General features: G+C 36.5%; 1 protein-coding gene across 18 annotated transcripts in view; it reads right to left on the minus strand.

Annotated features, from left to right (window-relative positions):
• Nucleotides 1–1,566: 1,566 nt before the first annotated feature.
• The window catches only part of GPHN (gephyrin), a 259,406-nt gene continuing 238,350 nt past the window's right edge, over nt 1,567–22,622 (minus strand). For all 18 annotated transcript variants that reach the window (XM_048947457.1, XM_048947455.1, XM_048947453.1 and 15 more), the window contains 6 exons: nt 9,152–9,239; nt 6,751–6,824; nt 6,256–6,320; nt 4,935–5,038; nt 3,594–3,690; nt 1,567–2,439 (listed from right to left, as the gene is read on the minus strand). In XM_048947457.1, the coding sequence (XP_048803414.1) occupies nt 2,306–2,439; nt 3,594–3,690; nt 4,935–5,038; nt 6,256–6,320; nt 6,751–6,824; nt 9,152–9,239 (562 nt within the window). In that variant the 3' untranslated portion in view covers nt 1,567–2,305. The remainder of the gene's footprint in view (nt 2,440–3,593; nt 3,691–4,934; nt 5,039–6,255; nt 6,321–6,750; nt 6,825–9,151; nt 9,240–22,622) is intronic.

Below are 22,622 nucleotides of genomic sequence, written 5' to 3' on the forward strand. Positions count from 1 at the left end.
CACAGAAGTTTGAATACTGGTCAGAGAGCATTACAAAATACATTAGGATGGCTAAAACAGTTTATGCTATCTGTGATTTGAAATAAAAATCTTGATTGTTTTAACCTCTACATGCTTACCACCATTACCATGGTGGTTAAGTGTTATTATTCCAAGATATGGTTTAAATGGAGCGATGCACAGCATAGCACAGAGCCAGTTTTCTGCCACATCTGCGCTGAGCAATGGTTTTTATATCGGTAATACCCAAGATATTCATGGCTAGGTTTCTTCAAATCTCTTTTTATATTTGTCTAGTATTTCCAGTTGCATAAACAATTTTCTTTCACATTGCTGTTACTAGTCTCCTTTAGAAATTTCCCATTTTCACTGTAAATGCTGCCTTGTATTTGTCTGTAACTCCTAGATATGTAATAACTCTTTTCATTAAAATAAGCCATGTTCTACATAATTTATCAGAGATGTGTTAACTCTTCTCTCCTGCTACTTCTGTGTTTTACAGTATTGGTACAATAAACACAGGCATTCATGAATTTAACTTAATGCCATCCTGCTGTGAAACAGTGAGATTACAGGTGTGAATATTAGGGTCTGGAATAAAGAAATGTGATCAGCAAGTTATGTTCATGTTTTTTCTGAAAGATTAGTCTCTGGAGTACCTTTGAACATCATACTGGTATGCCCACCTGCCTTCTACCTTTGTAAGTCCTATGGAGGGAGTATTTAGGCTGTTGCAAGGCTAAGAGTTTGGTCTTAAAAGCAGTTTCAGGGATTTCTTCTGTAATTATTGAAGAACTACCAATCTGGTTTACTGTAGCAGTCAAAATTTGAACACAGAGTTCTGTGCTGATGTTCCCAAGTTCTCCAGTAGTACTGTGGACAAATATTTTGACTTCAGGAATGGAGCTGATGGAATCATGTTTGACCCACGCATTCCAAGGAGCAAGATACTATATGACACCAATATGATTTTAATCAAAGATGAAACATGAAATTACCAGAATACATAATCTGGAAAGGGCTGAGTATTCCTAGTATCAAAAGGAGAAAGAACACTATGAAAAAAAAATCAAAACTCTATCAAATTTCACACAATGTAGGACAAGGGCTGTTTGCAACTGCTACACAATTTAAACAGAAAAAAAAAAAAAAGCATTCTCCAGCTTTTACTGGTACAATTGTAAATTCCCCCAAATACTTGCATAATTGTAAAATCCCCAAAATACTGGGAGATAAGTTTGAGAAAGCTCGCCCTGTATTTTCACTTTGCTTGTGATACTGCACATTAGGAGAGGCTCTAGATACCATTTACTATTTCCCTTCCTCTTGTCTACTTCCCTCACCTGAAATACCCTCTTAAAACACTATTTTCTTTTTGATGTTCAAACAACAACACTAAACAATTGAAATTTTAAATAATGATTGAGGATTTTTTTTATTCATTTAAGTTTCAGTATCATTACAGAAAATGTTATGGTACAGAGTTGTTTAACATCAGTTTTATTTCTTTGCTCATTTAATTTCCACACGAATGCTGGTAACACTAATATCTGTACAAGATCAGTCTTTGATTTTTTTTTTTTTTTTTTTTTTTTTTTGTTTTTAGTTCTGTACATTTTTAAATGTATTGGTTAAAAAGGCTGTCAGCACTTAAGGAAGCAATTTTTTGATTGCTGAAATAAAAGGTATCCAGTTACTGCCCAAGAGTACTGAGCTGGGTGGCTGCTGGGACAAGAGAGATCCCTGAATGCACAGCGAGGTGAGGAAACCTCGGGGCTTCATTGGATTCCCAGTGCAGCCACTCTGCTTTTGGCACTGTGCACATCAACACGAGATACAAGATAAAGAACAAGCAGAAGCTCTCTGTGAAGCGGTTATGAAGCATACTGATAAGGGAAATCCAAGTGTCGTCTACGCTAGTATAAATAAGCAGACAGCCTTGTTTTAAGCGCATAAGTAGTTGTATCTTAAAGATGAGAAAAAACACAAGTTCTGCAGGCACCTACTGCTGTCTACTAAAAGCTACCGCTATTAGAACTAGCATTGAACACACAAAGCAATTGCAAGGAAAGGAAAAAGTTGCTTTGATATAATCAGAATAAATTTCTTTGTTAAGATTTCTTTTTAAAGTTTTTTTTTTTTTTAAAAGGTATTTATTTAAATTCCATTTGAAATATAATTCAAGATGTTGACTATACTGATCAACTTTTATCCAAATCAGAAAAACTAGCTGTGCCGTTGCATATTACAGGATACAGTCAATGATATGTGGACATGCATCAAAGCTTCGCTCTTGCTGGTGACATCATAGCCTTCCAATGACCATGACATCCACCACCTCCCCCTTGTGAAGCTCCACATACTGCTCTGTCTTTGGAGGTAGCATCAACAGTCCATTGGCACTGCGCATACTCATCAGACGGCTGCTCATCTGATTCCCTACAGAAGGGTGAGAGAAAAAGTTCAGTTAATTTTTCAGTTAGTTAATTTCAAATGCCACAACACACAAGACAGGAAGCAAGAGCTGCTCTTACAAAGATATGCTAACATATTCATGGAGCTTCAATATATCTGTTCAAAGGTGGGTAGAAACAATTATGAAGAGATTAATCAGCTTTGCATTGTTCTGGTTTTGAAAACTCTCTTTCCTTTGCTGATTACTTTCCTATCCAGCCTTCCATATTTTTTTCTGTTAGATCTTTACCTGTACTTCATTTTTGTTGTTGTAAATTACTTTAATGTTGGAGATTCTAATCCTATCAAAATTACTTCGTTTTTCAATTTGTATATCTAGTTCAGATTGTATGGAGGCTAAAACCACCACAATCTGATTTTTTTTTTTTAAATATACCAACTCAAAAGAATAGGTTTCTCTGGGATACAAGCTATATAGGAGACCCTGGAGATAAACAGTGTAGTATTGGCTGTACTGCCAAAAAATGAAAATGCAGTAGAAAATCATGCATCTTATTTTCTTGGCTTTCAAACTTTTGGATTGACAGATAAATCATTCCAGTCTGCTTGAGCAAGGAAAGAAGTGATGTGCAACAAAACAGATAAAATATTCAAATATAGAATTTATCTCAACTGCAGCTGAATATCCAAAAATATCCCTAGATTGAAAACATGATTAATAAATGTCTTAGTCTCCACTAAGAGAACATATACAGCTGTTTCTTCTTCTCCAGTTCAGTCAGAATCACAATTCATTATCTGAATTGTTGCTATGGTTCAACTTGTGTTTATTTAGTACAAAGGAAGTAAAGGTGCCTCTGAGTGCAAATAAGCACAGATGAGTATTTACAAAAAGCACACAATATATGTGTGTGTGTACAGAGGTGGATTATTCCGATAAGGTTTTAAGAATTAAGTTGGTAAGACACAGCATGAATTTCAATATCATGACTGGGTAGCACGACTGTATACAAGGATGTTCACAAGTCAGAAAATCAGTCTGCATGACAAAACTTGTATGAAAATACATGTGCATGTGGGCTTGTTGGTTCATTTGTTGTTTGTTTCTTCTAAAGCATGTATGGCAGACTGACAGGGCCTGCGAGTGCATCTGTCAGTTTGTGTAACTGGGCACTGACCTGTACTCTGTGCCCAAGGTAGTGGTTCTTGGTGATGCCAAGTCAGTATGCACCGATGGTATTCTGGGCGGGGGTCCAATTTTACATCACATGATAACTGTAGAAGAAGCAAAGAAAGAATGAAAATGTCATGCATTCAGATATCACTAAGATAATAGAATCATCTCTTCAATCTTTCTTCCTTAATAACAGTCTTTTAAAAAACTTGCATTTCTAGGCCACATGGTGTCTAGAGCAAGATCAAAGGCCGTAGTAGGTAGAGACTGCACTATTTAAGAGAGATACAACTATGATATTACAATATCAAAGAGTATGCCAGAGTAGGCATGCATTAAGTGGAATATTCCAAAACTGTCCTTTTACTGGGAGTTCAAAGATACTACTATCTCTCAGGAAGAAAAGCTATATCATTTCTAGTCTCTGGCTCACATTTTGTACAGATAAAAAATTTATTCACATTCAAAGCACTGCTAGTCCTGACAAAAAGGAAATGACCAATATTTGAAATGAAAAGACGTACAGGAGATTGCTAAAAATGAAATTTAATGAAAGCACACTGGAAAATGTATGCAAACATGAGGGTCATGTTGGAGCATAACATTTCTCAAAACTGGAATGCTACAAATTGCTGTCTGTCTTACAACACTTTAGCCATGAGATAAAGAAAAAGATGGACTACTGAGGAAGCATGTAAGAGAGACACAAGGGATGAGCAGTAAGAGAAAAGTTTCTGGAATGCCAGGAACAGTAGAAAAAGCGTAAAAGGTAATCTGTTTTTTGGTATCTTCTTTAAAACAAAAATAGGAGAATAATACATTATTTAATACAGATTTAAGACCGGTTATTAAAGAGCTACTACATCCACCATTTCTTATGAGAGTTGCATTAATAGTTTAAAGAATTCACATTGCTCAGGTGGGGTATGTGGATTACTTACATAAACAATCTGCTCAAGAGCAGAGAGACTTTCATGTTTGTAGTTTTTGATACTGAACTATCTTATTCCTTAAGTATTTCCACGTTACCCTCTATTTTTTATTTTTTTTTAACCACACATTAAAACAAATGTATGTTTTTTACAGTGAAGTGTCCTCCCTGCCTGACTAGCAAATGGCTGCATCTGTTATCTGTAAATCTTACTCCACTACTTGGCCACTCACTTTTAGAAATCATGGGACTGCATATTAACATCAACAGATTCAAGTCTATGCCTCTGTTGTCTGTGAAATTCCTTCAACTTGTCAGAATTGACGTAGTGTTCAGATCCCTCAAACTTTTGAGCTCAAACAGTAGTGTTTCAACAACTTGAGAGAACTTTCAAACACAGGACAAGCTTCTTACCCTGGCTTTGATAATGGTGGGCCGAGGATCCAGGATACCCTGCATTTTCCTCAGTGCAGGAACAACAAAGAGATTGCAGGTGACAACAGCTGACACAGGATTGCCTGTAGGACAAAGAATGGTAGTGAAAGAAAGAAAGAAAGAATGGTGGTGAAACCCTCTTGATTTACTCTGTGAAAGCAATATCCTATTTTTATAATAATCATACCCTAGAGATTCTGAAGAACTTTCTATGCTGCATACAACTGTCCACTTATGTCTGGGGTGGCATGTGGCAAGTAAAACTCCTCAGAGCTATACTCTCTGGCTAATAGTGGTGTCCTGAAATTCAGCTCTGATCACAGCTGCTTTGTGTTCCTCATGCCCCACCATTTGCTTCTGTTCTCCTGCCACCTTTCTTATTACATCTAGATTTATCTGAGGTGGGGCCAGCGCTTATTGTGCAGAGGTATAAGTCCAAGCTCATATGGATATGAACTCATGATTTCCAATTCAAGGTTTCCAAGACAAATGGAAAAATAGGTATTATTAAGTGACTTTCTATTCCCTAACAGAGTTGCAAGAAGCTTTAACATGATTGTGGAGGAGAATTCTACTGCTTTATACGTTGACTAAGAAGAGAGGTGTATGACTAAACTTCTGTCAAACACCTCTTGTCTTACACATCTAGTCTTCTCTAAAAGGCAGTTCTAATGTAAATAATATGAAAGAGAGAGATGTTCCATTATCTCTGACCTGGTGAACACACATTGAAGCAGGAGAGAGAAACATGAGATAAAAAAACAGTAGAGACATCTGAACATCACTAGCTAATCAAGAAAAGGATTCCTCGTTGTCAGAAACCTATGCAAAGCCAAAGCAAAAGAATAAAATTAAGGAGGACAGAGATTTGTAGGTGGATTCCCAAATAAATATTTATTCTGAACTCACTGATTTCCTCCAGCATGCAGGAGGTGAAGCACTGCTGCCCTCTCATGTTCCAAAGTGTGAACATGACTAACAACTTCCATTCTGTGACGTATTCCTAGGCACTCTCTAAATCTCATCTCCACTTTCAATACTTTAGAGTGGATGTGCTGACATTCAAAGAATCTCCATCTGTAATGTGGAGGGAGCTGTGGGAAAAATCACCCCTGCACAGCATGTTAACAAAAACCAAGGAAATTGTTGGATGGAAAAAATCATAAGGCTTGTAACCCAACCAGCACATTCCGAGGACAAGAGTAAGAACACCAGACAAGGGTGTTGTGAAACATCACTATTCTGTTTCAGATCTTGTCATCTGTGCACAGCAACAAAAGTAATCCACAAAGCATCTTACCTGGGAGTGCAAAGATTATTTTTCTTACACCATCAATATCCAGAGTTGCAAAAGTTGTTGGCAGGCTATGGAAAAGGAAAATTTATGATCTGCATTGGAATTTGACTGAACGTATTACATTATTATTTAAAATATTTAGAAAATAAAACAAATGGTCATTTTGCTTCTGTTGAGAAAATATCCAAGAGTAGATGAATTAATACGCAAAAAAAATCAAATTCTATCTTACTGTCAGAAGCCAAATCAACCAATAAGTTATACCAAAATTAAGCTGTTACAGAGCTGTATTTGTTTTTTATATAAGGCTCTCATTTTTTCTTTTTTTTGGTAACATTAGTGACTTCCATTCCCCTTACTCTAGTGTTTATAGCAGGATTAACAATGGGACAATATTTCAGAGCAAACAGTCCACAGATGAACAAATTCAGATACACAGGCAGTACTGCTCCTGAATATGATCTCCATCCAAGCTACCTCATTAAAAAGATTTCTTACCCTGGTTTCATAAAAACTCTGCCAAAGTGAATCTGTGCATGAAGATCAATATCCAGCACCTGTTTAAGATAGTCCTGTTTAAATTATAAAAAAGAAAATCAATTAAGTAACATCAAAGTGGCTTACATCATCTAAGTGTTCAAAGCAATTAACTGATCTCTAGTGAAGATGAAAGACTTGCTATATCCTGAAAGTGCTACAGTCCAATTGGGAATTTCCAATATTTGAAATAAAGTATTTTCAAAAATAAGACGTGAAGAACAGACTCATTTCTGGTGCCAAACCTGACTCTACAAGGACATAGTAATATATCTACTTAAAAGTCAGCTGCAGCAATAGAATCTTTAAGGACCCGACCAAGAGGCTACTAAAACATTCTGTCTATCAAAGATGGAAAAAAAAAAAAAAAAGCCTTTATGATTCAAAGTTAAGCCTTAAAATGATCAGGTTATTTAACTTTTTACCACAGAAGCTGTCCAGTGGCAGAGTAAGAGATCTCCTCGTACTTCTGAATTCAAGACTGCACTGTAGAAATCATAATTTTCCAGGATACTGTAATTACTGTAATTTCTTGGGGATGTGGCATAATAGGTTTAACTATCCTAAGTTTCTTAGAAAGGAAGAACTGTGATAGCTTTTACAATAGTTCAAAAACAGTTTTACATAAATACTATTGATCCAGTTAAGAAAACTGGAATTACATATTTAGTCTTCATTGAAAATTGCTATGCTGAAAGATTCAGTGCACTATCTGTTGTGTTTAGTGAGACTTAAGAGACAGGACATAACAATCACCTGTTAAGACAGACTTTGGAAGCAGAAAATCTGAAATTCCCATTTTCTCTCTTTTTTTTTTTTTTTTTTTTTGGTTCAAATACTTGGAAAGCAGCAACTTTTTTTTTCAGCCAGGCGTAATTCTCAGTTAGTGATTGCATTAACCACATTTTTATTTGCTATTTAGTTTTTGGATGCTCACAGTTATTTCATTAAAAGTCTTGAATGCTCAGTATCAGAGGAAGAACTGTCAGAGGAATGTAGGGCCCATTGACTTTATGCAGTTGCCTAAAATTCAGGCGAGGGAGCAGTTAGCCAGAATGCGTAAATGCCTGTGAGACCATTCACCAGTGTAGTTTCTTTCTGGAGTTCCCATGTCTGTACTAGGTCACCACACTTCCAATTTAAAGACCAGCACTTGGCCTTTGACATTTTTCTAGGAATACTGAGAGGAACAATGGAATTGAAAGTAATTGGCACTGGTTTAATTTGTTAATCATTTCCATGATGTATCCAACAATATGATTTCTACTCAGAAAAGTGACAAAAACAGCACTCATGTTTGTCATCTCCTAATGGCTGACTTTAGTATCTGTAATTTATAAAAGGAGAGATGTTTCTTTTACCTGCCAAACTCACAGATTCAGTCTGGGATCAAAAAGTAATCTGAGTTTTCCTTCGCATAAGTCATGATTAATAAATGTCCTGCAGGTTCATCTACGCCCCACCAGCATCTGTGTATCCCTATTTTCTTTGATGGTTTTGGCACAGGGATTACCAACAGGAACTCAATCAACAATTCTGTTAATGATTCAAAAGGCAAATATATCAGCTCACTGTGTCTCATATGTATTGCCTCTGTAGGACTATCAGGAGTAAAATGTGACAAAACTATTTTTGTAACAGATACAGCTCTGGCACAAATAGGAAACAGATTTACTGAGTAAGAAAGAACTATTTATATACTTAGCTGCTTTTCAAAGTACTTGCAAAGTAGCTTTAGTCTACCTACATTTTACCTGCTCTAAGAGTAGAAAGAAGTCTCTTGTCTTCATGTGCTATAAACCTATCACCTTTGTCATCATAACTATATAAATAATTCCTTACTTAAAAAAATGCAAATCACTTACATCAAGAACAAGAATCTTCCCTTTTGTTCTATGCATACTATAGTACGGTAATAAGAACAAATTAAATGAAGATAGTATTCAAGGCTATTTTCTTAATTATTCACACATAGATGTTCTCTCCCCTCCCCACAAAAAAAAGAAGGAAAGAAAAGAAAGAAAAGAAAGAAAAGAAAGAAAAGAAAGAAAAGAAAGAAAAGAAAGAAAAGAAAGAAAAAAGAAAGAAAAGAAAGAAAAGAAGAAAGAAGAAAAGAAGAAAGAAGAAAAGAAGAAAAGAAGAAAAGAAGAAAGAAGAAAAGAAAGAAGAAAAGAAAGTAGGAAAGGAAGAAAGGAAGGAAGAAAGGAAGAAAAAGAGAAAGAAAGAAAGAAAAAATGAAAAAAAAAAAAAGAAAATGGCCCCTTTTTAGAAAACTTTAATACAAAAGCAGAAGCTCTGATGACAGACTCTGGTTTGAAATTCTTATAAATATTATAGTAAGTCATACTTAAATTTAGCATACCTTTTCTCCCATAGACACTCCTCCTGATGTAATGATCACATCAGCACGGCTGATACCTTCATTCAGTGCATTCAGTAAATCATCTGGGCTACAGAAAAGAAGAGGTAAGCAGATTAGTGGCACACAGCTACTATGAGTTACAGTGTGTAAGCATCTCTGTGCACAGATATAGGTGTATATACACACACCCACTTTAAAAAGGAAACACAACTAAGATAATACTGAGATCTTATCCTTCTGAAGACTCCACACTGCTCTATTCAACTCATGAAGCACAGGTGTATTAAGCAGACACCACAAAGGTTGCCCTCTTTCTACCTAAGAGCTTTGTATAATGAATGGAGGGATAGCATAGGTTGGGATTGAAGAACGCCAATACAAATCTATAAAAGCATGCCATTTACACAGCTGGTAGCAATACAAATTATGATTTAGGTCAACTGACAGATGTATGCAGAGGGACCTGACTATGAAAATTACTGGCCACCAAGCAGGCTGCAGTACTACCTAATTTATTTGATGTAAAAATGGGGGTAAGGCTCTACTTCAAACCTCCATCAGTGCAAATTGGGAGTAAATCCTTTGTTTATCTCCTCCACTTAAGGGCTCTGCAGTAAAGGCAATTGTGCATCTACTTCATCTTGACAAACCATCATCCACCTTGTTCAAGTATGTGTTCTTCATGAGAAACAGTAAGCAGAGAGCTGTCATGTTTCTTCATAGTAAGAGTATAATTGCGAAGATGAAGGATAGAAACTAAGTGCAACACTTTCAGTGTCTTAAAACTCTTTTTTTAAAATCTAAACTGAAACTGCAGTTTTCAAGTTACCATTACCTATCTGATAAGAGTGCTGTGCTAACAGGGAGCTTAAAGGCATGTGGGGAGAAACTCTGTAGCATAAACTATACAAGAAGGCTGAGGGAAACCAACAAGACATTAAATGTGTACTTTACATTTAACATTTGTAAACTGACCAGAAGCTAACCTATTGCTAGGACTGCATGTCATGTTCCTTCAAAAGCATCAAATAGCACAGATCCTGAAAACAGTTTTTATGAGAGACTATTCCTTAAGTGAATGCTGTTCACTTAACTGGCTGTAATACTAATGACTGTACAAAGGAGTTAATCTGGAATACGTGGTCCCAGTTATCACATTACAAATTACATTTATGTGTTATCAAGACTTTTGAGGCTGCAAATGGCATGTATGCTATACTTGGTTAACTTCTGCTATATGTCAATACAAAATAGAATCACCACAGTTCTTTCGGAGACTGAATTGGAAACAGGAAAATCAAAAATACTGTGTAAGATCTGGTTGACCTTTCAGAGAGACTAATAAATTGTGTGTTCCAAGAGGTTTCAGACAGAGCAAACCTTTCCTCTGTGCATCTTGTCTTTGCCCATGGCTCGCTAAAATTTTATTTATGCAGTACTTTGCATATCTTGGTGCTGCATGCACAACATTTTATGTGATACAAGAATAACTCGCTCACTGAGTAAATAACTCAAGTGCATGCAAACCTGCACACTCACCTATTCACCAGAGAACTCATAAGCTTTTTCCACCTTTATCATCTTACAGGCAGAAAGACTTCAGAACCTGTTCTCCACCATTTCCGATAAGTTATGCAGCCTTCTGATTGGCATCACATGTGATTATGCTGCACAGCTTTTCTATGTAATAGGGAAGCTCTGAAAATAATTGCTCCTATTTTATGACATCAGCCTACAATGTCAGGTGTCAGTAATGTAGCAGTAGGGTTGAAACTTCCCACCAATACTCTTGCATTTTATTGCTGTGAGACAGATGGCAGCAGAGGGACAATCTGACTAAATGGTGTCTAACGTGGAAGTGTGTATGAATCAAAGGTCTGGCAGTGAATTCCTCTATTTGGAAAAAAATGGCACCCACTGACATTCACTGATGCATGCTGAACATCTGTGGAGCCCAAACAGTAGATGTGAGCACAGTGAGGTGGTGGGCAGAGTGCTTCTGCAGTGGTGGCAGTGACAGTGGGTCACCTCTGCTGGTGCAGATTTTGAGGTGTGGAGCATGCAGGCTTTTGTTCATCACTGCTGAAAATGCACAGCTAATGGTAGAGACTGTGTTGAACAAGAGTGTTTTGTAGCTTAGAATCTGCTCTATCAAATAGCACTATTGTTCTCTTTGTACCTGTTGAAGTTTCCATGAAAATAAATAGGAGACATTACTTTTGGAGCAAGCTATGTATGTATGCATCCACTCCTTAGGTATATCTCTTTCTAAGAGGTAGGCAACAAGCTACAGTAGAAGGAAAGGCAAATTACTAGTGCTATAGTGTTGTCTGTAATCAGTCAGCTATAATGAAATACTGCCATTTTTTAAAGGAAGGAGTGACTATACAGATCGTGGCATGACTCCAGGATTTGTATAATGTGTTAAATGGCAAGCTGTTTTAGGTTTCTGCATATCTTGGATGCTCTAACTAGCCTTTAAAGTAATGGCTGAACTCCATTTTCTTTGGGGGAAACATGAAGCATACAAACTCAAACAAAGCCATCTTCTTCTTTGTTCTTTATGAAGCAGAAACATTTTCTCAGTTGCCCTTACTGAAATTTCAGGATCATTTCATCCAAAACCAGCACAAATCTTCACTAGTTATCAAGGGCAATAAGAAAAAAACAAGTCTCTTGTTGGCTACTGTTGGTGTCCTCTTCAGAACTAATTGTTTCATACTGATGGTCTAGGAAGTACTCTGTATATGGTAAGATGTTGCTTAAGATTACTACAGAGTTTGTAATAGGAAAGGTCTATCGATAATCCAAGTCTTCCTTAATCCTTGACAATGATGGGGCAGGCTGGTATGCTCCAAGGAACACACATTCTTTATACAGGTGGATATAGGCCTTCCTTAAACACAATGACAGCCAGATACTCATGGCATTAGTCTTAGGTTAAGACTGTTTTAAGTTTAGTTTCCTCACTACATTGTGATGCAGGTGAGAATCTTACCTGGAGTTTGCTTCAGGCTGTTTCATTTGATCTTGCTTAATTATTTAAAGGTTATTCATAGGAAGCAAAGACCACTTGTTTGAGGAGATCCTAATTCTGAAGTATGAAGCGTACTTGCTTCTGGTGTGGTTTGAGAACAGCGAAAGGAACAGTATAAAGCAAACAAGTCTGTATTTAACTGCTGTTAAATAGAATGGAAGGGCTCCATATATACTGAATACGTACTGAATTATAAATTTATAAAATATAAAATTACTTACCAAAGGAGGAAACTAAAACAGTATAAGCCCAATCTCAAATCAGATGAAGGCTTTGTTTATGAAAGTAGCATACCACTGGAGGAGTTAATCATGGGGTTTTTTTTAGTTACATGCCATATAAAAGTGAAGATTACTGGACTTAATTTTTTTTTTTTTTTTTTTTTTTTTTGCATTTCCAGTAGAATGCCCTGTATAGTAGATCTCTTTCTTCACCACATGTGAAATGTGAAAAACATGTCTAAAATCTACTGCTACTTCCAACCTATAGCACTGTCTATTCTCTTTAGTTTGTTGCAAATTCAAATGAATTCTTCCAAATGAAAGATAAGAAATGAATGATTATGCTAGTTTTTGTTGTTGTTTTTTCCCCCAAAAATACATACAGAGAATTTCCTCTCTTGTCTCTGCAAGAAGCATCTCTCTTTTTCTGTATTTGGCACAATTTTCTTGCTTCTTTATATCCTTTATATCCTACTTGAGGCTGGTATTTTTACTACCTCTGCAGTTAATAATACAAGGCACGCTCTTGAGTGGAGTAGTCTTCAGTCAACACAGTAGCAAACATTTTCCTTGTATTAGTGGAGTTAATGGAGAGAATTATCATTCAAATTGGACACTAACAAATATCTGATAATCAGATAAAAAGATATGACTTCTCAGTTCATTTGTTGCTTAAAAAATGAGCAGCTCTCCATATTGACATGGAAATGGAATAAACGGAAGACTATTAACTTCTGGAAGAACAGAAAAAATAATTTTGGTATCTGAGTATAACATGACAAGATTGTTCTAATGGGCTTGTGACAAATCACCACAAAGCTGAGAAGCAACACTCACTATGCAGAAGCTTTCTTCTGAAACCCTGGCCATTACTAGGGCCAGGATACTGGATTAGCTAGACTAATGGTCTAATTTACTACAATAAATCCTTAAAAATGTCTTCTGAAAGTGCTATTCTTGTATTATTATTTTTTCCCCCCGTGGACAGGACTGAAACAGGTGCTCAAATATAACAGTGAATGCCTTAATCAGTGTAAAGGAGGTTTGATGGGAAGTCTCATTTCCAGATGGCAAAATTCTTCTGTTTCATTTGGTGATTTTCAAAGTCGGAGTGACATTGTGCAAGAGAAGCGCATGCGCTTCTCTAACATGATGGAATTGATTAAAGAAACTATACTCTGTGTGCTTCAGATTACATCCCAGCATCTTCTGTAAATGCAACGAAGAAAATTGTTCTATAAGGTGACCTGCAGTTTATGAATCTATTCATATAGGTAAGTAAGTACAAACCCAAACTGTCTCTTAAAAAAGGAAGAAATCTCCACCTAGAGCAGATTGTGTCTGCACAAGTATATGAGTACTGTTTGTAGGTTGTTCTGAAATTAACGCCTCCTAACTACAGTGATACAAAGAGCACAATAACACTACTCGATACAGCAAATTCTCAGCTACAAAATACTACTTTTCAACAGTGACCACCATTACCTATGCATGTTTGCCAGCAATAAACAAGAACCTGCATGCTGCTCTCATAAAAATCTGCATTGCCATCCAGAATGCAGCTTGTCTAACTGTGCTTAGATCTACTGTTTGGTCTCCATGAATGTTCAGCATGCTTCAATAATGTCAATGGGTGCCATTTTTTTCCAGATGGAGGAATTCATTGCAACACCTTTGCCTCATCCACACTTCCATGTCAGTCACTATTTGGTCAGACTGCCCCTCTGCTACCATCTGTTTCACAGCAACAAAATGTAATGGAATATTGGTGGGAGATTTCAACCTCTACTGCCATACCACCAACATCTGCCTCTGACATAGTGGGCCAACACCATAAAATAGGAGGCATTACTTTCAGAGCAGCCTTCATACACACATTTTTGAAGCTGCAGACATAAAGATTTACATAAAAAGCTCATGTACTATTAAATATATCTTAATGTACTATTAAATATATTTAATACTCTCCACTAATTGTGTCAGTTGATAAACAGACCTTCTATTTTACCACTCCTATTTTCCTGCCCTCTTTACTTGCTTTTATATAACAGATGAATAGTACAATCTGGAAATTAGTTGGAGGATAACTGTTACAGTGGCAGCAGCATGTGTAGAATCTGGTAAACATATACATGACATTAGAGTTGACATGCCACTTGGTTTCATTAATTTGAAGTGAGCTTTTGAAGCCTAGTGGTGTACCAGAATAGGAGCACCTCCTATGTTCATGACAAATTCTGATTATCAAAGCTAGTTTGTGGAAAATTGTTATGCAGCATTTGGTTACTGAGCTGTAACCAAGTCACTGAACTGAAAAGATACACGAGAGCTTAAGAGCTTGAACTAGACAATGATACAAGCCTCATTAAAGAAGACATAAACCACATACAAGATTTTCTTCCTTTCTATCAGAAAATAACTACAGTACAGTCAGGACCAAAGAATTCTGTTTTAAGTGCCATTCTGAAGTATCCCAAATTACAGTATAATTTTCTCTTTCAAATAAAATCTATGCTGTTAATGCATTCCTGTTGATCCCGTTGTTGCACTTTATGTTATTAATTATAAATCTGTCAACCTCTTCTTTGATACAACCCTTAACACCAGTAGTTTAAGCTAAGTGCAATTAAACTGTTCAGTTTTATCATTTAATTTAGAAAACAAATTAACAAGAAATTGTGAGCTGCGTCACCTACCACTCTGCTGCAAATGTATGAACCCTGCAAAACTGAATCAGGGCATTTAGTTAGGACTCACTTAGCAAGCCACTGTGACAGTGGAGAATCTGTAGTTCATTGCTGATTTCCAGGACCATTTCCACCAAGTTCTCACCACAGTAATCTCATTCATTCAAAACAGCCTCATTATCTGACAGTCATTTTCAGTCCTTGTACTTTGCTATATACAGCTATTGTGGTCGGATGATTAATAGAAACACTTTTGATAGTCATACTCTTCTGTACACCAGTCCAGGCTTTTATAAATCCAGACCTTTTGGAAAAGTCTACTTGCTAAACTGATGCATGCAACATTAAAACACGGTGCTTTATAAATATGTTGAGTGGACATGCAAAAAGATGCATGCACCATAATGAACCATGATGCATGCAGAAGTGTTTTATTGTGATTACTAAGGCAGAGCTTTTTTTTTTTTTTTTCTTTCCTACTGTGTTACTTCATTTGAAAGCATCGTATACATTTCAGTAATGTGATGAAATAATCACCTCTTTAAACATGACTCCTCAGAGATGCAGAGGACCTAGAGATTTATGCACACAAAGTGAAAAGCAGAAGTGCTAGCAGTGGCTCTACACCAATCATGCTGAAGATGAAAGTAGATTAACTGCTCCTCTACAGCAGCTGACCACAAACTTCAAAAGTCCATGTGCCATCTGCAGGTACCAGAGTTTAGCATACTCTGATCATGTCCGTGTGAAATAGCGGCTTGTGTTAAGTTTTGCATCTCTCTTCTGTTAAACAGATCTCTCAGAAGAGTGATATCTCAAAATTATTTAACAATGATATAAGAACTTTTAGAAATTCTTTTTGTGTGCAAAGATCCCAACAAAGTTTCTACCTTTATATCAGGGAAAAAAAAACACAAAGAAACACCTCCAAAAGAAAGAATTTAACAAATGAAAAAAAGCCAAGAGTACTTATTATACTCGGAGATCTCATCAAGCTCAATGTCACTTCTGTTTGAGGAAACACGAGATACAGATTTGATCCTTTATGATTAACTCGTTTTTCTTCTTGTGCTCATTCACTTGAGGCGACAGATTTCAAAATGAACAGATGGATGCAGCTGGGCATAAAGACAAAATCTGTTACCCACTTCTCACCTCATGGCTGAGAATATTTTATATACCAGTAATCTGCAGGATGCAGACAGTGAATAGATGGCATATTAGGTGTAGCCAGCTAAAACCAACTTCTGTAGAGTATATTTTGAATGTAACAGGAATTCTGTGTTTTGACTGGTACGGCTGTCCAAAGTAGAAGCTGATCTAAGTTTGATGATGTATGTTAGAACATATGGGAACTCTTCTTGAACTGTATTTGTTTCAAAATTTTCTATGTATTCCATCATATTCTCATAACATTTCTTCATTCTCCCTTCTGTGGTATTTCTCTGGAACACTTTGGGCAGATGAAAAATGTTCTTCCTAAGAATATAAGCCAACTTGTTAGGAAAGCTGGAATTATTACCATAGTGCTTGGCTTGTTTAATGTGACTATGAAAGTTTTCTTATCTGACAGCACCACAGAAGAACCTTTATTTACTTTTAACTGTTCCTCTAATTGATGCTGCTGTAAATAAGAATACAATTTCTCAGAATTATGTTTTTCATCTTTACATTTATGAACTCAAAAAGACTTCCATTAGAAGTGCTCAACTATTTTATTGAAGTTACCATAAGATCTGTCAAATGCCTTAATGTATCTGGATTACATGTACTTTACTCCACTGCTTTCATGGACTGTTTCAGAAGGGTCCCAGTCATACGCAAGACAGAATGACAAAAGAGCAGGGATGTTAGAAACAGAAGTGGGGATGTAACAGGAAAAGGCCCCATACTGTAGAAGCCAGGTGCTTATGCACTGTGAAGCACATTCCTACATGAAAGCATTACATCATTGACAGCTGGATCTGCATCACATATTTCCACTGCTTGTGTATATTCAACTGCAAACACTCGTGAACTACAGTGATATTTTTCATTAAGACTGAAAGGAACACATTTTTGACAGTAGCTGCTGGTCTTTAGGTGCCATGCCACTGTACTAGCCAGTGAGCACTTTGGTGCTGCTGCTGGTAGAATGCTGTCCTGGTGTAAATTGAAATGCAAAAGGATCCTTTTTTTTTTTTTAGGGCAACTGGTTCTGGACACTTATTTCTCCAGTGTCAGAAGACAAAAACATGATGCTTAGGTGTTCATAGTAGTACCAGTATTCACTCTAAGTCCAGAGGAATGTGTTAAGAAAGAATCTGCGAACTGCTGGTTTCCATTAATTAGTAAGTTATTCCTGGCTATTTTATTAGCTGAGGATAATGAACCTTAGAGATTCAATTCCAATACTTACCAGAAATTCACTACATTTTCTGGGAAGTTGAATGGGATTTCAATACTAAAGATAGTAACTTCTATTTTATCTTCTTTCTTAGTCTATATGGATTCACTGACAAGTTTTTACTTTTGGAGTGGAAAATATTCAGCAATTTAGTCAGGCTGAAATAACGTGTCTGGAGATTACACTACACAATACAGTAATCAATGCCAAAAGCATTGCTGATCAGTAGGTATGATTGTAGATATTCACTGGTGACTCTGAATACAGTTTAGCAGTTATTTCTTTCTCAGAGCAGTCACGAAGTATGTGAATTTGCTTTTCCAGACATATCTGATACATGGTGTCGTGGCATAGTTATAATGGAATTCCTTACCTTATTACCATTTTGATTTAGCTTCAATTTTAAGTAAGAGCGTAAGAGCTAAATTAATCCTCACTGTAAATTACAGTAATTGCCCTTGAACTACAGTAGGCACGACTCTATTTCTACAGGTAGAAAAGCAGTCCCTAAAGGCAGTGCCTCAAAACAAAGGTTTTCTGTGAAAAGCACTGCCTTTTACAGAATCAAAACTTAGTCATGTGGAAAAATGTCTCTTTAGGAGAAAACTGACCCCGAACCCACAGGTCAGGGACAACACCAAAGGGCCTTCTAAAAGTTTTCCTTGTAATCACCTACATCTTAAATACTTGCTTTTAAAGAAATATCATATGAAGTACAACAGTTATTTTTGTACACTAAAACATACAAATTCTAAAAGATGAGTAAAATATAGCTTATTAGATCTAAGTGGAAAGAAGGAACAGAAGAAAGACTTATCTTGTTCCAATTGAACTAGTTTTTTTTTTGACAGCTGTTAACAGAAGAAACTACAACTTCATTTCTATCTGTAGTACTTAGCTATATTCTTTCAAGCACAAAGATGTTTTTCATGCCAGAGAATGACCACAGTGTTTTCTCCTGCTTCAGAAACAGGAACTTTTTTTTCATTGGCTCTTGCTACAAGTAGCAGGGCTTTTTTTTTTTAATAGCCTCTTTTTTTTTTTTTTTTTGGCCTAGCACAGCTTAGAAGAACGCAAAGACTCATTTAGTATTTTTGCCCTCCAGATAGTCTGTCAGTAATGATACGTGACCAGAATTGTATAAGGAATTTCTAGTTTACCAGGTACTGTTAAATTCCAGCTTCCAAGCCACTTCTGATAAGGGCAGACATGTTCTACACATTAAATTAAAATGTTTTAAAGCTACAGGTGCTTGTCAGCTAATTGCAGTTAAGCTTTTTGGGACATGCAGAGTACAGCACAAGATGCTAGTGAGCTGTTCTCTATAGTCAATTTAACGAGGAAGATCTAGATCTATGACAATATGTTTTCAGCATAACCAACCAATTGCTAAACAAGAACAAGTCTTTTGAAGGCTAAGGCTATGACAGATTGATTCAGTAATAAACAGAAACTTATTTTTACAGTATGCAAAGCAAATGTTAACATAGATACAATTTAATCCTGCAACATTTTCTGATAAAAAAACCAGGATAATTAACCTCAGTGAGAATCCTCACATGATTAACATGAACTGAAATTTTCAGTTATTAGCCTTCAATAGGCTTTTCATTATTTTTCTGCCCATTTTTAATTCCTACATGAATCACACAATAGAAACTATTTTTAAATTTTTGTTCATGGAGAAAATTACAGATGGTTTACTCTCCCCTTGGCTTACCTTTGATAGGAGATAAAATTCTGTAAATTAACAAGTATTATTAAGTCAGCCCCTTAGTAAGACCTAGTATATAACTTCATAGCGGACTGTTCAGAAATTTCTCAGACATTCCAGTTAGCCTGCTCTGGAGATGATCAGCATGGTAATGGAAAAATAAGCATGCAGAAAAATAAGTAATGAAGAGTCATAACAGTGACTTCTCTAGAGTAGTACTTGTTCTTCACTATAGCTGTAAGCGGTTTTATTCCTAATTTGCTCTGTTTTGAAGGATAAAGGTGTCTCCTACTACTGATGAGTAATATAAACATTCTTGCTATTAACAGAAATGTAATTCCATCAGCACTGTGGAGCCACGGATGCACTGGTGCGTAAATATTTAACGGACGGAATGAAATATCAGTTGCTCCTCTATGGGCAACCATTGGTAAAATCTGTGCTCAAAGCTCTGCACTGACAAGACACCTTGTCAAGTCTGCCTGTGAACATGCATGTGCCTCCACGTCCCAAGTGTTTTAAAAACGGTGCTCACCAATCTGGTAGGCCTGTCTCCGCAGTGTTCTGGAAGCTCTGTGTCCCTTCTTCTTTAAAAACATCTGGCTTCCTGAGGGTAAAGGAAGCAGAAGGGGTATAATAAAGAGCCTGGGAAGGAGAGAGGCTCCTGGGGTGAAAGTAATGCTCTCTGCCCAGCCACGTCCCCCTTGGTAGCTCTGAATACTCAAAATAATCATGGGAAATACTCCATCCCTGTGAGGCCAGCCAACGCAGTGAAAGGGTTATAAGGGAACACAGTTCTGTGATAGTTGGGACAGGCTCCTCACATGGATGAAGAGTGAAGTTATGGAAAGGCTAGAGTCTACTGGGTATGCCAACGCTGTAGTTCATCTTTCCTTGCAGAAGCTATGGAGAAACTTCTCTACTCTTGACTTTGAAGCAAAACAAAATGAAGCATTAAAGAGCCTGACATTTAGGAAGGAGGATCACAGATAACGGAAGAAGGGCCCTGTTAAAATGTTTTACTTGTACCTGCTTAAAATGGAAAATAGGGTAAAGAAAATTTGGTGCAAATAGAAATCTATAGCACTTTGTGGTATATTAAATTACAATGCAGAGAGCTTTCTGGCTTCCTATTCTGGAAAATGGTCTCAGGGCATATTAAATGTCACTTTCTTGACTACAAAGGAAAAAGGGCTGTATTTATCCTATTTTTATATTTTCATGGTCAATAGGGATGCCACTTCGTTAATGAGAAGCTCCATATCCAGCTACTCTACTCCACGAGGCAAGATTAGAAAAAAATATCCCAAATTGAAAAAGTTACGGGACTTTTAAAAAATATAGTTGGGACTACATTTAAAACAATGTTTTGCTATGAATTTCTATTATTATGAAGTCATCATTTCCTTTTATATATAACTCTTCCAAGTCAATTTCACTGGGAAGAAATCATTTTTAGGTACCTGAAATACATGTTCTATACTCTTTTGATAAAGACAAGTACTTTTATATTCTCTAGGCAGTAAAGGACTTTGATATTTCTCTAATTGTCTCAAAATATTAGACAATTGCATGTAAAATGTAAAATAATAAAATTGACATGACGATTTATGTATGTCAGTATTAAAAAATGAAAATAAAATGTTCAAGGTTGAAATGGATTCAGTGATGAACAGTCATTGTGCAATCCCTGAGCCCTTTATTTTCAGCAGATCGGAGCCTTAAAAACTTCCCCCAGATCCTGTCTCAGGCTCAGCTGATCTTGCACATAGAAGCTGCAGTTTATCATTTCAAAAATAACATCTGTGCACACAAAGATCCTGTCTGATGGACGGATGTGAACACAAGACTGGGCCAATATGACTGTACTGTGTTATACTGTTAAGGATACAGACTGACATTATTAATGTGGAGTCTGAAATCCTCTTTTTCACCTTTCTAAGTCCATGCCTGGTTTCTCCTCATAGGTCATTACAGAAAGGGTCTCTCGGATCAGATGCTTACTAAAGTTGTTTGGCAGTTATGGAAAAATATTAGAAGCATTCAGGTTGTAAGTTTAGTTGTCAGTCTCTTTCTGTCAGATTTCTTAAGATAGCCATTTTCTGAAATGGCTTCAGTCCAGCATTTCTTCATCTATTCATTGTCAGAGAACAAAGTCTTTCATTCTTGGTATATGGTCACTGTATCTCAGGAAGTGATACAAAAGACTTTCATAGGCAATCCCAGCTTTTGCTTTAATCATCATATGGAAAGCAGTTTCAAACATAAAGAAATTTTTCTGGCAAGCTGTGAAATCTAAATAATACTCAAGCAGTCACAAAGATCTTCTACAAGAAGCTCACCTGACTCTATAGATGTGCCCGAGTGACGCAGTGAATTACAATTGGTTTTATTTTTCTCCAATAAATACAGTTCCAAGTTCTTTCAATTGCAAATATGGGAGGACTTTCACTGCGTTTTGTCCTCTTTATCTATTTGTTGTCCAGTGTCATGCTCTAATATTGTCTTATCACTCTAGAAAAGCTAATTCAGAAAGAAGCCCTGGTCTCCATTGTGGACAATTACAAGAATGACACACAGTTCTGCATTAGCCTAGCACTAGTCACTTCTACAGAATAAATTTTACTTTGCGTCACACAATGAAGTTTCCTACTAGTAAAGATGATTCCCCGGGCTCACAATGCCCACTTCATGAAGTTCTTTTTTTCACTTATGGCTTGGCTCAGATGCTTCTTTGTGCTTCCAGATTCCAATCCGTGAATTAGATGAGAATACTTGTTACATATGACAAAGTATCTGAAGTTTGCCCTACTGATTATTACTGATTGTGACAGATATTAAATGTTTATGCTTGAAAAACAGAATATTCTTTTGACAGATGAAAGAGTGGACCTTGCTTTCTGAACTACCTTCAAACGACTAGTCAGCATCCCTAGATTCATCAGGCTATGACCACACTTCATAACGCCATCATTTGAACAGATCTAGAACTCAAGCCAATTCAGCAAAAAAAAAAAATTACAATACTTGAATCATTTCCTTTTCTACAACAGACCTTTCCTTGCAGTCCTTTGTTAAATCAAATTAAGAATTATAACACATTTGTATTTCAATTCAAAGTGTACTTGACTGTACCCAAGAAGGACATTAAACTGGTGCAGAGAAGAAGCTAGGATACTGTGTCTGAATTAATTCTGCCTATAACTCATATTCTAACTCATATAATGATATATGTCAAGTCAATCTTGCATGCAAAATTTTAGAGCAGTTTCCCTCTCTTCTCCCCCTGACTCCAGATGTTCCATCTGAATTATAATGCTGGTAGTTACATGCAACCCACACAACTAGAAAAGACTTAAACCTCTTTATGGATGACAGATACAAAATTCAAACAGACTCAAGTAGACTATATTGTTGAACGAGTCG

This window comes from Lagopus muta, chromosome 6 (assembly GCF_023343835.1).
Source record: "Lagopus muta isolate bLagMut1 chromosome 6, bLagMut1 primary, whole genome shotgun sequence".
Lineage (NCBI taxonomy): Eukaryota > Metazoa > Chordata > Aves > Galliformes > Phasianidae > Lagopus > Lagopus muta.